The 14023-nt window shown below is 27.2% G+C and overlaps 1 protein-coding gene across 5 annotated transcripts in view; it reads right to left on the reverse strand.

The window, feature by feature from the left end:
• Window positions 1–14023, reverse strand: part of Trpgamma (Transient receptor potential cation channel gamma) — a 53337-nt gene that overhangs the window by 19774 nt on the left and 19540 nt on the right. For 2 of the 5 annotated variants that reach the window (XM_074244781.1, XM_074244780.1), the window contains exon 2: window positions 13040–13092. In XM_074244781.1, the coding sequence (XP_074100882.1) occupies window positions 13040–13073 (34 nt within the window). In that variant the 5' untranslated portion in view covers window positions 13074–13092. Of the gene's footprint in view, window positions 1–8610; window positions 8689–13039; window positions 13093–14023 lie in introns of all 5 variants that reach the window. The other 3 variants (XM_074244784.1, XM_074244783.1, XM_074244782.1) reach the window with 3 other exon arrangements.

Raw genomic sequence — 14023 nt, forward strand, 5'->3', positions numbered from 1 at the left:
AAAAATTTTATTATTTTATTGAAAAAAATTTTTCTACTTTATTATTATTATATATATTATTAAGAGAATAAGCAAAATTTTGTGGCAAGTGTATTTATATGATAAAATGGGTTTTTACGGTTGAATTTGATATCGTTGGCAAAATCTTGACCTGGAGTCGTGCCTTTTCATAGTTTCATATCATTTTCACCAATAGTCAATTTATGATGATAAGTATTCAAGCTGCATCCGATAATGCTCTATTTCTAGATAGATAATTAAAATGAGCTCATCCCTATATTACACTCATCAATACCTTTCATTTAAGTACCCACATCAATTTTTCATATATTGATATATATTATATATATAAATATATGAAAAATATATGAAAATGCATGTGGGTGCTCAAATGAAAGCTCTTGATGAATGTAACATCGGAATGAGCTTATATTGTTAAAAATGTCAATATTTAAAAAAGTATAGTGGAATTTTTTTTTGCTAGGATAGAAAGAAAAATTTAATTATTCTATTGATAAAAATAATTCATTTAGACACGATTGACGATAAATTTTATTTAGAACAAAAATCATCGACTTTATAATTTTTCTAACAGATAAAGCGAAGGTGCGATAAATTTTACGCTGCTAATAAACTAACTGCAATCATTGGGTACTTGATAACCCCGAACGACTGTTTGAAGGTACTCAAAATGTTATATGGAGGAATAAATATCGTGAATGTATATATATGCCCCATCTGATTCATCAATCTAGATCCTGGATACCGGAGGGGACACTTGTCACGAGACTAAAACCTAATCTACGTCCGATATGTCTTGATCAACTTTAGATAATATGTCTCGATAAACAAAAAATTAGTACTTTTTCCAGAAAAATTAGTTTCTTTTCGATCTCGATTACAGGATTATTGGCGATTATTTATTTGTAGTTTTTGAATCCTCACATTGAGCAACACGCAAAAAAACTACTTGACTCTTACATAAAAAAATATTCTTCTTAAAATTTTATTTTTCGGTTAATTGTCTCATTATAAAAAATAGTAACTAAAATTTCTCTAATTTTCTTTAATTTATCTTGCAAGAAAAAAATAGCAAGCTTTAAATTAATAATCAGTTAGATTTTTTTCTCAATTGAATTAATTTAAATTTATTCAATGACATTTCAAATTCGCTATTCGTTGGAAGTAATAGGTCAAAGGTTAATTATAAATGTCAAACTAAATCTTCTTTAATGGAATATTTTGTAAATATTGATAAGATTAATAAACAAGTAAATTTTAAACGATTCTTAACTTATTAATGTGACTATTAAACGATCCATTAAACAATTCGGTCTTTAGCAAAATAATTACTCAATGGATTGAAAGTTGCTGCGGCAAAATTTCGGATTATTTATTCAGGGTTTTAGTCCAGATTTAGGATCTATAATTTATAATTATCTGGATCAGTGTGTCAAAGTACTTCATGCATATATTTATAAAACATTCTAAAATTATAAAATTTTTAACGCAAACCATTCCAAAATTTTTTAATTCTTGAATTAATAATAATTGATAATACTTGTCATTAACTTTCAAGGGAAATCAATTCAAGATTAATTTTTATTAATTTACAAATTTAAAAATATCAATCTCCAAGTTCTTGATAAAAATTTTCTACAATAATTTATTTAATGAATTAATTAAAAACTTTTCTATATTAATAGTTCACAAAATCCAAGTTCATTTCTTAATTATTGACATTTTTAAAGATATAAGCTCATCCTGATGTTACTCTCATCAAGACCTTTCATTTAAGTACCCACATCAATTTTTCATATATTTATATATATTATATATATGTATATATGAAAAATATATCAAAAATGCATGTGGGTACTCAAATGAAAGCTCTTGATGAGTGCAACATCGGGATGAGCTTATATCTTTAAAAACGTCAATATTTAATAAAGTACAGTGCAATTTAACCAAAGTCATTATTTAATAAAACAATATTTTATTTATTTATTGTAACTGCAAGGTTGCTAGTAATTATTCTTTTATTATTAATGATGTACAAAAATAAAAAAATGATCATATTTTAAAAGTTAAATTTTTATAAAAAAAAATCTAGAAAGATTTGTAAAAAAAAAAATTGAGGGCAGATGCATTGTCATCAATAATAATATCAAAATTAGGAGGTCATAATTTTGGGGAACTTTCCTGACTTTGAGGGTGAATGCATTAAAATTGAAGTTTCTCTCCATACTTTCTATTTCTTCTCATACATATTTAATTTCATAGTTTGAACATATATAAGATCGTTTTGGCTGTCGCGCGATTATAGTCACGTAGAAATAGCTTATCGATGTGTCATGGATTCAGAGAAGCTATAATAATGTGAAAGCAGTATTTGAGTGTTGTTAAACTGGATCGTCGATCAATGCCTGCACTGAGGTTACAGTGCCCTGAGGTCATTGTTCCAAAGTTGCATGTCTATGACTATGACCTGCAAGGAGGAACGTCCTAACGTATAAATCGATACATATATACATACATACACAAGCAGTTGTGTACAACCACACCTGCCATTTTTCTCACAAGCTTCAACAACAAAATACGCTATTCTTAAAATATTGTAGTTTTAAGTTATAATATTCCCATAAATCTTCTCAAGTAGGACGTGCTCGCGTTCCAATTGAAATGTTATTTGTTTTTTTTTCTTTTATTTTTTTTTTAAGAATCTTTTTAAGTAGGCGGTTTGTCTGCGAGCCGATAATTTTTGCCGAAAAAAACTAGAAAAAAAAGTCGAATTCACAAAATTTTGAAATTTGTAATAAAATTTTACTAATTTTTTGTTTATAACTTTTCAAATATTGAATTTTGGAACATTTCATAAATTACCAAAATTTTGAATAACTAAACTCTCTCTCTAATGATTACTTACTCGAAGGAATTAATGCAGTCATTATTCTTGCAAGCGCAAAAATCAAAAATACAATGTCCAAAATTTAGTAAGATCTTTAGATTTTACATGTTTATTTTAACGGCTCTCACTTGTAAACTATTGAACTTAGGAAGATTTTATAAGATACCAAAATTGTAAAGAATTAAATTTTCTTTCTAATAAGCCAATAGTTATCATTCAAATAATTATTCTTAGTAATTAAAAAATAATTTAAAAGATTATAAATGATAAAATTTTTTCAAAAAATTTGTTTTGAATTTTAAGAAGTTATTTTCTTAAAAATAATTTTATAAAAAACACTTCAGTCTCCATAAACTCCAATAGAGGTTCATTTGGTCTTTGTAAGCATGTAAATTAAATTTTCTAAGCAAAAAAGCAGAAATTAATCAAATTTTTCTTGTAAGTAACAACTCAAAGACGGAAATATGAAAAATCTTGATACTTAGTGAATTAATTTAAATAATTTAGCATTTAAAAAAATTTCCAATGAATATTTTATTTATGAAAAAGCAGATAAGAAAATAAATCGAATCTCCAATCGAATTAGATAAATAACAACAAAGAGCGGTAGATAATTTGAAATTTAAAATTCTTAAGGAACGAATTGTGAAGATCGATAGATATTTATTTATAGTGTTGTTGGAAATATCGCAGGGAAATGAGAAGTTGGTTGACCCCTTGCACCTACAAACCTGTTGCTGGACGAACAATTTGAATCGTTCTAGTGCCGGTAGTCTTAACAACATGTATGTTGTGTGTGTCGTGTATTGTACCTGTCATATACCAATACGAATATTTGTGACGTATCTCTATTTGCTGTATAGAGGGTAAAGTAATGTATAAATAAATGGCAGTAGGCGCCCGCGAGTCGATCGTGATGCCGATTTAATCCGTCCCTTATTGCCTCTGCTTCTGTTTCTTATTTGATTTTATATATTGTGTATTGTAGGTTGTATGTTGTATTGCACTTTTAGATTTATTTCCTCCGCTGCTGGCTATAAGTACAATGGCAAGTACCGTGGAATAGAGTACGGAGTGCTGTAACCGGTCTCGCGAGGAAACAGCACAGAGCAAGTGTAAAACACGCGATCCAGAGCTTGCGGTTCTCGCTGGCGGAACCGATTACCCTCGCGTGCTTCACCGTATCAATCGATCCTTTTCTCCAGGTCAGTAATCCTGCTGACGGGCTTGCGACCTGAATAATCCCAACTCCTACATCCTACTCAGCCCAACTACCTCTAATTTAAGTTACATTATTTTTAGTTTTCGGCGAGAGGGAGGTTACATTTACAATCGTTAATCATACTTCTAATTAACATCAGTGTTTTATGTTTTGATAGAAAATAACAGATTTTTTCGTGGAAAATCGGCCAAAGTTTCTGTACGTAAATTTTATCGCTATCCTAAAAAAATTGTTTAAAATTTAGGGAGAAAAATTTGTAAGAGCTTTTAAATTTTAAAAGTGTAGGGGAATATTTTTTAATTTTTTTATGACAATTTCAATGGAAATTTTGATTTTGCCTTGAAATTTTGAGAGAAATTTTTTGATATTGCCATACACAGAAAAAAAAATTTACTTGAATCAAGTAAATAATTTTAAAGAATTTAATCTTCTTGGTTTGAGTTGAAAAATTCTTAAACTAAGAAATTTCACTTGGTTTAAGTACATTTTATTTGATTTAAGAATTTTTCGATATTGCTATATACATAATGTAGGTGTCTAAAAGATAATTATCAAATTCGTAACTTTTCAATTTCTTCAAAATTTCTATAGCGTCTTAATCATCAATACTTTTTTTATTCTTATCATTCTTTATATATTTTAATTACATTATTTATATAATTAAAATATTTATTACATTAAATTAGATCATAAATTCTAGATAAATTTTTCATACACACTCTATTTATTTCGCATATATTTCTTATATAATCTGAGTATATTTCACGTGAAACTCCGTACTCATAGATTTATTAAATTTCAATTATATATTGTTGATAATATTTTTTTTTTTTATTAATTAAGTATATTTAATATATACACATAAAGAAAGAAAATCTTAAAGAAGATCGAAAATTTCTTGAGCGAAGTTAAATTTTTTTAAGCCAAAAAAATTTTTTCTTGCTCCAAAATAACTTCGGTCTTCCTTAAAACTTTCTTGGTTCAAGAAATTTTTTTTTTTTGTGTATTTACATTTTATTTCCTTTATATAAAGTTAATATATTTTTTATCAACTTCATTGACTTCACTTTTGTCCTTGCAAAATATATTTTACATATACTTTAGATGGTGACAGGCGTTATTATCCTCGGACAAAATATTTTTAGATAAACACACACAAAATCCATGATAAAAAGACACAAGACAGTAACAAGCTTATGTGTTGGTTTACTGTCGACTATCATACTTCTTTTAATTATTGAATATGTCAGTTGATTACTTAGTGACAGAAATATTTCGTAAAGTAGAAAATTTTTTATTAAAAATCCGTATAAAGTAGAAAAAAATTAAGATTATAATACCAAAGTAAAATCAGCGAGAGATTGGAATAAGTTGAAAAAAGAAAACTTATTAAAAATTTCCATAGAAATATTTTCATTAAAAAATAATTAAATTGCTCAGAAAAATCGACGCAACATATTAACGCGTCTCATTTTATTAAATTACCTGGAAATAAATTCCCCGAGAAAATTTCTAGCTGCTCGACTACAAATGACATAAAATACTGTACTTAAGTACACGATGTTATATTATAAAGATTTCAAATTAAACACCGCGTTTCGGTTTAGAAGCATCTGGTGCGCTCAGTATAATGTCGCATCGACTCTAGTAAAATAAATTTATTAATTTATTACCAATAAATATTTTTAAAAAATCAACCGCAATAAAAAATAAAAAAATAAAAATGAATTTTATTTTTTTCTCAAAAGCTTACTTATTATTTATCTTTATTAAATTTTATTATGCAGATAAAATACCTCGAATGACTGATTCTTAGGAGGATAATAAACACGGCAGTAAAATGTCTGTTGAGTATCAAAGCTAAAAAAACAAGAGCTGCGAAAAAAGATAGTTTAATAACCGGATGCAGGAGAATCTAAAAAAATAATAAAATATTTTTTATTTACATTCAAAAATATGAGAATTTACAAGCGCCCATGAGTAGTTACAGCTCTTGTTGATCAGACATTGCCGTGAGCAGTTTTTCATCCATGCAAAATTTTTAGAATCTCTTTTTTTTCTTTTTTTGTTTATGCTCTCGTATATTATATATAAATGAGTAATAACAAAACTTATATCACGGATTCATTTGGAGCATCGGTTCCTTTAAACTTTTAACTGTTTTTGCCGGATAGAATACTTTGTACTTTTTATTTATTAAATATTATTTATGCTCTCTGTACTATATATATGACCATTTCGGTTGGTATATTAGCGGTTGGATCGCTTCAAGCGTAAATTAGTACCAGAAGCACAGGATCCAAACATTTAAGACTGCAGTTGACTTTTAAATGTTTTCAGGACTTATGACTTTTAAAAAGAGAACTTTTTCTTATTCTGATAAATAACTCCGTTTATTTTATTTTTTTTTCTTTACTTTTTCTTGTTAACCTAAATTTGAATTTAGTACGCTGATAAAAGGACTTTTTAGCATTGGAAAAGAGTTTTTAACATTCCACGATTATTTAATAAATATTTCTTAATAGTTAAAAATTTCTTAAGCTCCATTTCAATCGTGTACCCAAACTGCAGAACTTTTTACGATATAATTCTTTCCGTATATAAACGTAGAAAATAATATGCAATAAATCATAATATAAATAATCCTTTCGCGAAAATATGAGTTCAACGTCTGAATTGAGTGACATCCGGATTTTTATATGAATGTGTCTAAGCAAAGATGTGAATACCAGGATGGAAGGATTTGAGTAAAAGCTTTACCGGCGCTTGACACTTACTCCGGAGCTTTTTCTATGCCCGGTTTCCCGGGCAACCGGATACACACTTTCGTTCGCTCAATCCGAGGAAACTCATATCGTAGCTACACCGAATAGGACTATTATGTGTTTTTTTTAATTTTTACACAAATGGAAACACATCCTGAATATGTATAGAAAGTATGAAAGAACGAAAAAAAAAATTGTTCCATATTATAAAGTCGAGGATTTTCGCGCCATTTGATTGTCCATTTGGTGAAATGACGCTAAATGCTTCCATTTTTATAATGAATCCTCGAGGAGTCTTAAAATAAAATCCCCCGTTAGTCTTCATTATTTTTCTTGCATCGAGGGCGGGGTTTTGCTTATTTTTCGGCGAGCAAATATTTATTTTAGTAGTTAAGCATTCGGTCGTTAAATGTTTTAGAGCACCAACTGATAACGTGGCGACTAGACCAAAAATCTCATTAACTGAAGTGATAATAATTGAATTTCTCTTTCTCGGCATGAAATGCTTTAGAGGTACTCTGACTGGTCGCTTTAGCGATAACGCCTTTTATTTTGTCACCTTTGTTTTCGTTTACTTTTCGCTTTTGTTTTGTATGACATTTTATTTCCTTAATCTCGTTTGTTAAACTTGCTGTTTCTTCGTGCGGAATAACGTTTGCTCGATAATATTTTCATGGATTTATTTGAATAGTGAAAGGAATTACGGATTCATTTATTATTATTTGAATTCAGAAAAATATTTTTCGTAATTTGGAGATTAATAATAATAACTAGCAATCTTGCAATCTAAATAAATAAAATTTTGTTTTATTAAAGAATGACTTTTGGTAAATTGCACTGTACTTTTTTAACTATTGACGTTTTTAAAGATGTAAGCTCATCCCGATGTTACACTTACCAAGAGCTTTCATTTGAGTACCCACATGCATTTTGATATATTTTTCATATATAGATATATATAATTTATATAAATATATGAAAAATTGATGTGGGTACTCAAATGAAAGGTCTCGATGAGTGTAATCTCGGGGTGAGCTTATATCTTTAAAAATGTCAATATTTCACAAGATACAAGGTCATTTCTTAATTATGTATCTAGAGATAGAGCATTTTCGAATGCAGTCTAAATACTTGGCATAATAAATTGACTATTGGTGAAAATGATATGAAACCTTGAAAAGGCACAAATTTAAATCAAGACCTTTGCACTGACACTAAATTTCACTAAAAAAATCGATTTTATCATACGACTATCCTGGATACAAAATTTTTCTTATTCTCTCAATTATATAGATAATATTTCAGATATTTTTTCCTGTTTAATATTAATCTTTAACCTGTAAAAACTTACTTTTATAAAATATAATTACTGAAGATTAATAGAAAAATAAATTGTAGCATAGTTTTAAAAATTTCCGCAAGGTGGCGCATAGTAGTCAAAATTCTCGCATTTGGAAACTTATTTATTTATTTATTGAAATGCACGCTTATCAGAAATATAAATCTAGATTGAAAACTTTGACTATTAAGAATGATAATTTTAAAAAGAAAATTTTTTCTGTGTAGGTTTATCATTTTCTTTATAATCGTAACTCACAATACTACTATTCAACAAAAGTATTATTCCGAGATTTCATACATTATCATCTTCTCAAACGTTCAATAATTCGGTATTACGAGCACGTATTAAAATATTGCAATGTCCGCATTCTTACATCAGCAATGTCGCCAAAACTCCTCCTCTGACCCAGTGTATATTGAAGGGTCGGCTTTTAGAATATACGATGTGCAAGCTAAGAAAACACAAGAAAAATAAAGTTAACATAAAAACTTTTCTCAAACTTTATAACTGCTATACTTTTTTCATATTATTGTTTTTATATTGTGGGAGCATAAAATTTTTGTTAAATTAAATTTTTTATTACTGCACAAAATATACCGAGTTCACTGATCTATTACTGGTTGAAAAAATGAGTACAAGGATTCTCAAGTTTGAAGAAACAATTTTATTATTCACTAGACTTTTCTTGAAAGTTTTCATCAAATGAAAGGGAGCAGTAACGCTTTAGTCAATTTTACTCATTTATATTGTCAAAAAAAAAAAAAAAGAAATTTACTGAGTCTTATATTATACACTGATAAAAACATTTTTTCGCGAGTAGAAAATTCACTTTTCTCTTAATTTTTTAAAATGACTTATTACAAAAAAAAAAATGTTTTTTATTAATTAAAAATATTTATAATAAAATAAATAAATCTTTTGATACAAATAAATATTTCAATTCTAAAAATGCTATAATATATTTAAATAAAAATTTAGTATTTGTTCCCACCCTCAATAATTACTACTACAATTAAAATGAAAAATATTGGGATACTTTATTAAAAATTACTAAATTATTAATTAATTATTTTAACACTAGACAAATTTTACTATCTCATATGATTAACACTAAAAATATAGTATTGTAGATCATATAATTTAATTCTCTCCGTTTAGTACTGCACATGATATCACGGAATTTTTTTATTTCAAATTTTATATTTTATGTTAAACTTTTTCAAGCGCGAATTTTATATTAAATGTTTCCATACAAGAGTACACAATATATATATATATATATATATATATATATATATATATATATATATATATATATATATATGTACGAATATTACTATAATATATTGCATACATGGAAAAATATGATTCACCACTTTTGTATAAAGCACTGTGTTTATGTCTCCTATCTTATGTCTATGTCTGTGCTTTTTTTTTTATATCAGTTGTAAAATGAAAGCGGACAATGAGTAAAAAATAACGATGTCGTTTCATCTCTATGAAAAATTTACAAATATGAGTGATATAAAAACAAATAATGGGATTTTTTACAAGTGACAAGGACAATTGGATTTTTATCAACTTGTAGATCGTACCTGATCTTCTTTAAATTGATTAAATGTACCCTTGTCTTTTTAAACTTTGATTGTTTTAGAGTAGTTTATTTTTGTGAACCGTACAAAAGTGAAATTGAAAGGAAGAAGAAGTTTCTGACATTTCTCTTGTTTCCTTTGAGTTCTTTAGACTTAAATCGGAAATACGTGAGATTTTTCGCAAATTGGATCAACAGACTCGGTTTAAAAAAAGTTTACTTTTTTTCTGGTTGAAATTTTGCACTAAATATTTTTACAGTAAAAATTGTAAATAGAATCTTTATTAGGTACCATTTATAGAATTTTCTAATATTTTATTAAATTTCAATATTTATGACTACAAAACTAGTATTGATACATTTAGCAATGATTTTATAAGTTAAATGTTTTGATGTGGATTGATATGGCTTGTTTATAAACATCAGCAGATTTCTCGTTATTAAAATTATATCTTTTGCTGAAAGTTTTGGATTTTCATTTCAAAATTTTAATTTATCGATTTGCTATCATCTGAATTGAAAGTAAAATTTTTATTAAAACGTTCTTCTAAAATTATCCTATAGTAAAATTAAGATGAAAAATATGTATTGCAATATAATTTAAAATTTCATTCATTTTTTATTATGTAAAAAACAGATTAAGGTTTCTAAAAAAGAGAAGTTTATTTAATTTGAATGAGTACGAGATAAAATATAAAATAATAATTGTCAATACGTTCCAAAAATTCTAATTTTGTTTAATTTAAAAATAATTTAATTTGATTTAAAAAACAAATTCTTGAAATAATTGAATAAATTTTACTTAATTCAAGAATTTTTGGTCTTAATTAAATTCAACAAAATTATTTTTTTGGTTCGAAAAATTTTTTTTTCAATATTTTTTTTTTTCAAACTAAAAATTTTTAAGACAATTTTAAGCTGCAAATTATAACTTTAGAAAAAGTTTTACAAAATTTCCAGTTTTACTTTATGTACTATAAGTGAATTTAACTATTAATTTTCTAAATTAAAGCTTTTAATGACAACTATTTTTTTTTAAAATAACTTAAAAAATAATTTATCAATAAAGTTCCAGGTGATTGTTTACATTAATCAATTAAAAAACCTTTGCAAAAAAATTATTGACAAATCTATTTTGTTGGGCCCTTAAGTGCATACAAACTCTTTAACCCTTAAAAAAAATTATCTTCAAACTTTTCATCCAAAAAGAGCTTTCTACATGATAAATAATTTTTTGATAATCAAAATAAAAAAAAAAAATAGAAGAAAATTAATGGATAAACTTTAAACAAAACGTAAACTTTTAATTACAAGCTGATTAAAATATCAAAAGATCCGGATCTAAAAGCGAGGGTTAAAAATAGTCTTATCAAAAGCAAGGTTCGGCACTTGCAAATATTTAGTTTAACCTTTAACACCTAGACCAAGCACTGAACATTGAACATTGAAGAGTGCATGAATAGAACTGAACACGACTCAGCCCGAGAGTTTCCTTTATCATACTCGACAGCTAGGAAAACCACAAAGTTCTGGGAACTGATGCAATAGAAAGCGCTCCGGGCACCCGTACCTAATTCAAAACCCCATTTTCATTGACTAGACTCCCATCAAACGTTATCGCTCCCTATTTGAGCCGTCGCACAAATAATCCCGAACATTTTATATGCATCATAATTTATAATTTATATTTTATGACGATATCATAATGATAGATAACATTTTTAAAGAGGAAAATCCGAAAATTTATTTATGGGGATTTTCTTTATTAGAATCTCCGTGGGATAGATGAAGATAAACGAAGGAAAGACAAAAGTTAAATATATTGCAGTAATCGGAAAAATATATGGTTTTTTTTATCATTCTTATCGCACGCTTGTTATTATTTGGCGCTTGCATGCTAATGGATGGGAGTATTTATCATGATTATTAGGTTAACTTGATAAGAGTGTGTGTGTGTCACATTGTGAATCCCAGATTGCATATTAAGTTTTTAAATTGGATTCGCTGCAGCGGTGGCTAAGTACTATATTATAGTACAGATATGTGATGATAAATTATAAATGTTTATTGAGAGTAATTACTCGAAAGATATTTATTGTTATATTCGTGAGAGAAATTACCGGAGTGCATTGTAATCGGAAGCACTGCCTTACCATTTATTAGTAACAGCGATGTTTTTTAAAGTTTATGACAGTTAAATTTACCGGACTCGACCGTAAAATAAAAATAAATTTTTAATGTAACTTACCGCACACAAAAATAGAAATACTATTGGGCAGATTGTTTAATCGAATATTATTATTGTTTTTATAGGTTTTATATTTTGCAAAAAGTAAATTTTCATTTGAGATTAAAATGTTTAATATTAAAGTAGCAAACAATAATTATTATTTTTGATAAATGAATAAATTCTTTCCAAAAAAAAAATTGAATTTATTAACACTTAATAAATCTTTCTATCTACGTGATTAATTAAATAAAACACCGGCAGACTTTTTGGCGCTGACATTTTTTAGTTGAACATTTTTTTCTGACACAAGTGGTCTTTCATCTGGACCGTTACCAAATGTAATTACCAAATTAGCAATCAGTAATTAGAGAGAGCTTTTACTTAAGATTGTCTTAACATAAAAACTTAGATAATTGTTTAGTTTCACGGTCACTAGATTTTTGGTAATTATTTATAAGTTGGATCAACACCATTTTGGGCCATAACTAGGTGAAAAATTAACATGTTTTAATTTTTTTTGATTCTGTTTTTACGGCCTATTTATGATAAAAATTTGAAAGGAAGCCGTTTAAAAGTTATACCAAAAAAACTACATTAAAAAAAAATTTTTTCTGTAGTTTTTTTGAGATTTCTCAAAATCTACCGGTTCAAATCAGTCTAAACTGTATTCAAAATTTAAGTTTGGTCAAGCCCCTTTGAATGGCGCCAACTTCGATAAAATCCGTCTAGTTGTTAAAAAGTTATAAGAGATGAAAACTCAATTTTCGAAAATCGGGGTAAAACCAATAATTTCCCGGTTTTTGAAAATTTTCAATTTTCTTAGCGGGAAGTTCAAATAATCTAAATATTATTTTTACAGGTTTAAATATTTTGAACTATGATACCAAACAAATTCCCAAAAAATCAATCAATTTTATTTTTTATAAATAAATTAATGAATGAAAAACTTTGAAATAATTACTGACAATAAAACGACTCTACCTGTACTCACCGATCTCCGGTACGTTCCTGTCATGACTGGTCCTCGATAAAAACTGAAACCGATAAAAATAACGAAATTCAATGCCATTGCTTCTAACATTAAAGACTTAACATTAAACTTGAATAAAATAAAGCTGGAAGTTAAAATAGAAAATTTAAAATCTAAGTGAAACATTATTATTATCATTAATTCCGATGATTCAATCTCAAAAACAATTTATTAATTTATTGATTTACATTATAGCGTGAGTAATTTGTTTTCGTTTTTTTCCTGCGCACAATAATCGAGAGTATGATTTTTTTAAAATAGAATCAATTCCAAGCGATTGAATCTCATTGGTGAAAACAATGCGGCGTGTAATCGGTTGCCCGGAAGTACTCCCACGACGGTCAACAGTCGTTTATTTCAAAATAGAAATCGATTTCCCCTGGAATTTCCGCTGTAGTGATACGATTCCAAAGAGATGCCTGAAGATAATTTATTATCCTGACTATTATAGCCTATTTTCCTGTCCCACCAACTCCGCGAGAACCGAGTACACTCCTAACAAATCACATTTTTTATTTATTTTTTTTTCCGCCGATTAATTATGCAGTTAAATTCACACGGGAAAATTTAAACAAAATTCATTTTAATTTTGAACAAAATTCAACATTATTATTATTATTATTATTATTATTATTATTATTATTATTATTATTATATTTCACCCAGTTAATTGCTGTTATTCAACTCGCGTTGGAAAAATGCCCAAAATCACTTACTCCATTTTAAAACAAATATTATATATTACCTAAGAGCACAATCCATCAAAATTAAAGCTGCAGAAAATTTTTTTCACTCACCCTTACTTACATCTGTCACATTTCTACATACATACATACATTAATCCAAACAAATACATAATAAAAAAAGCGCCATTCGGCCACATCCGACATGGATGAGTAAATTTCTTGTTTGAATATTGACAAAAACACTATTTA

The sequence above is a fragment of the Cotesia typhae genome, unplaced genomic scaffold, assembly GCF_013202065.1.
Source record: "Cotesia typhae breed Kobodo isofemale line unplaced genomic scaffold, CoteBio_Ctyphae contig_44, whole genome shotgun sequence".
Taxonomy (NCBI): Eukaryota; Metazoa; Arthropoda; class Insecta; order Hymenoptera; family Braconidae; genus Cotesia; species Cotesia typhae.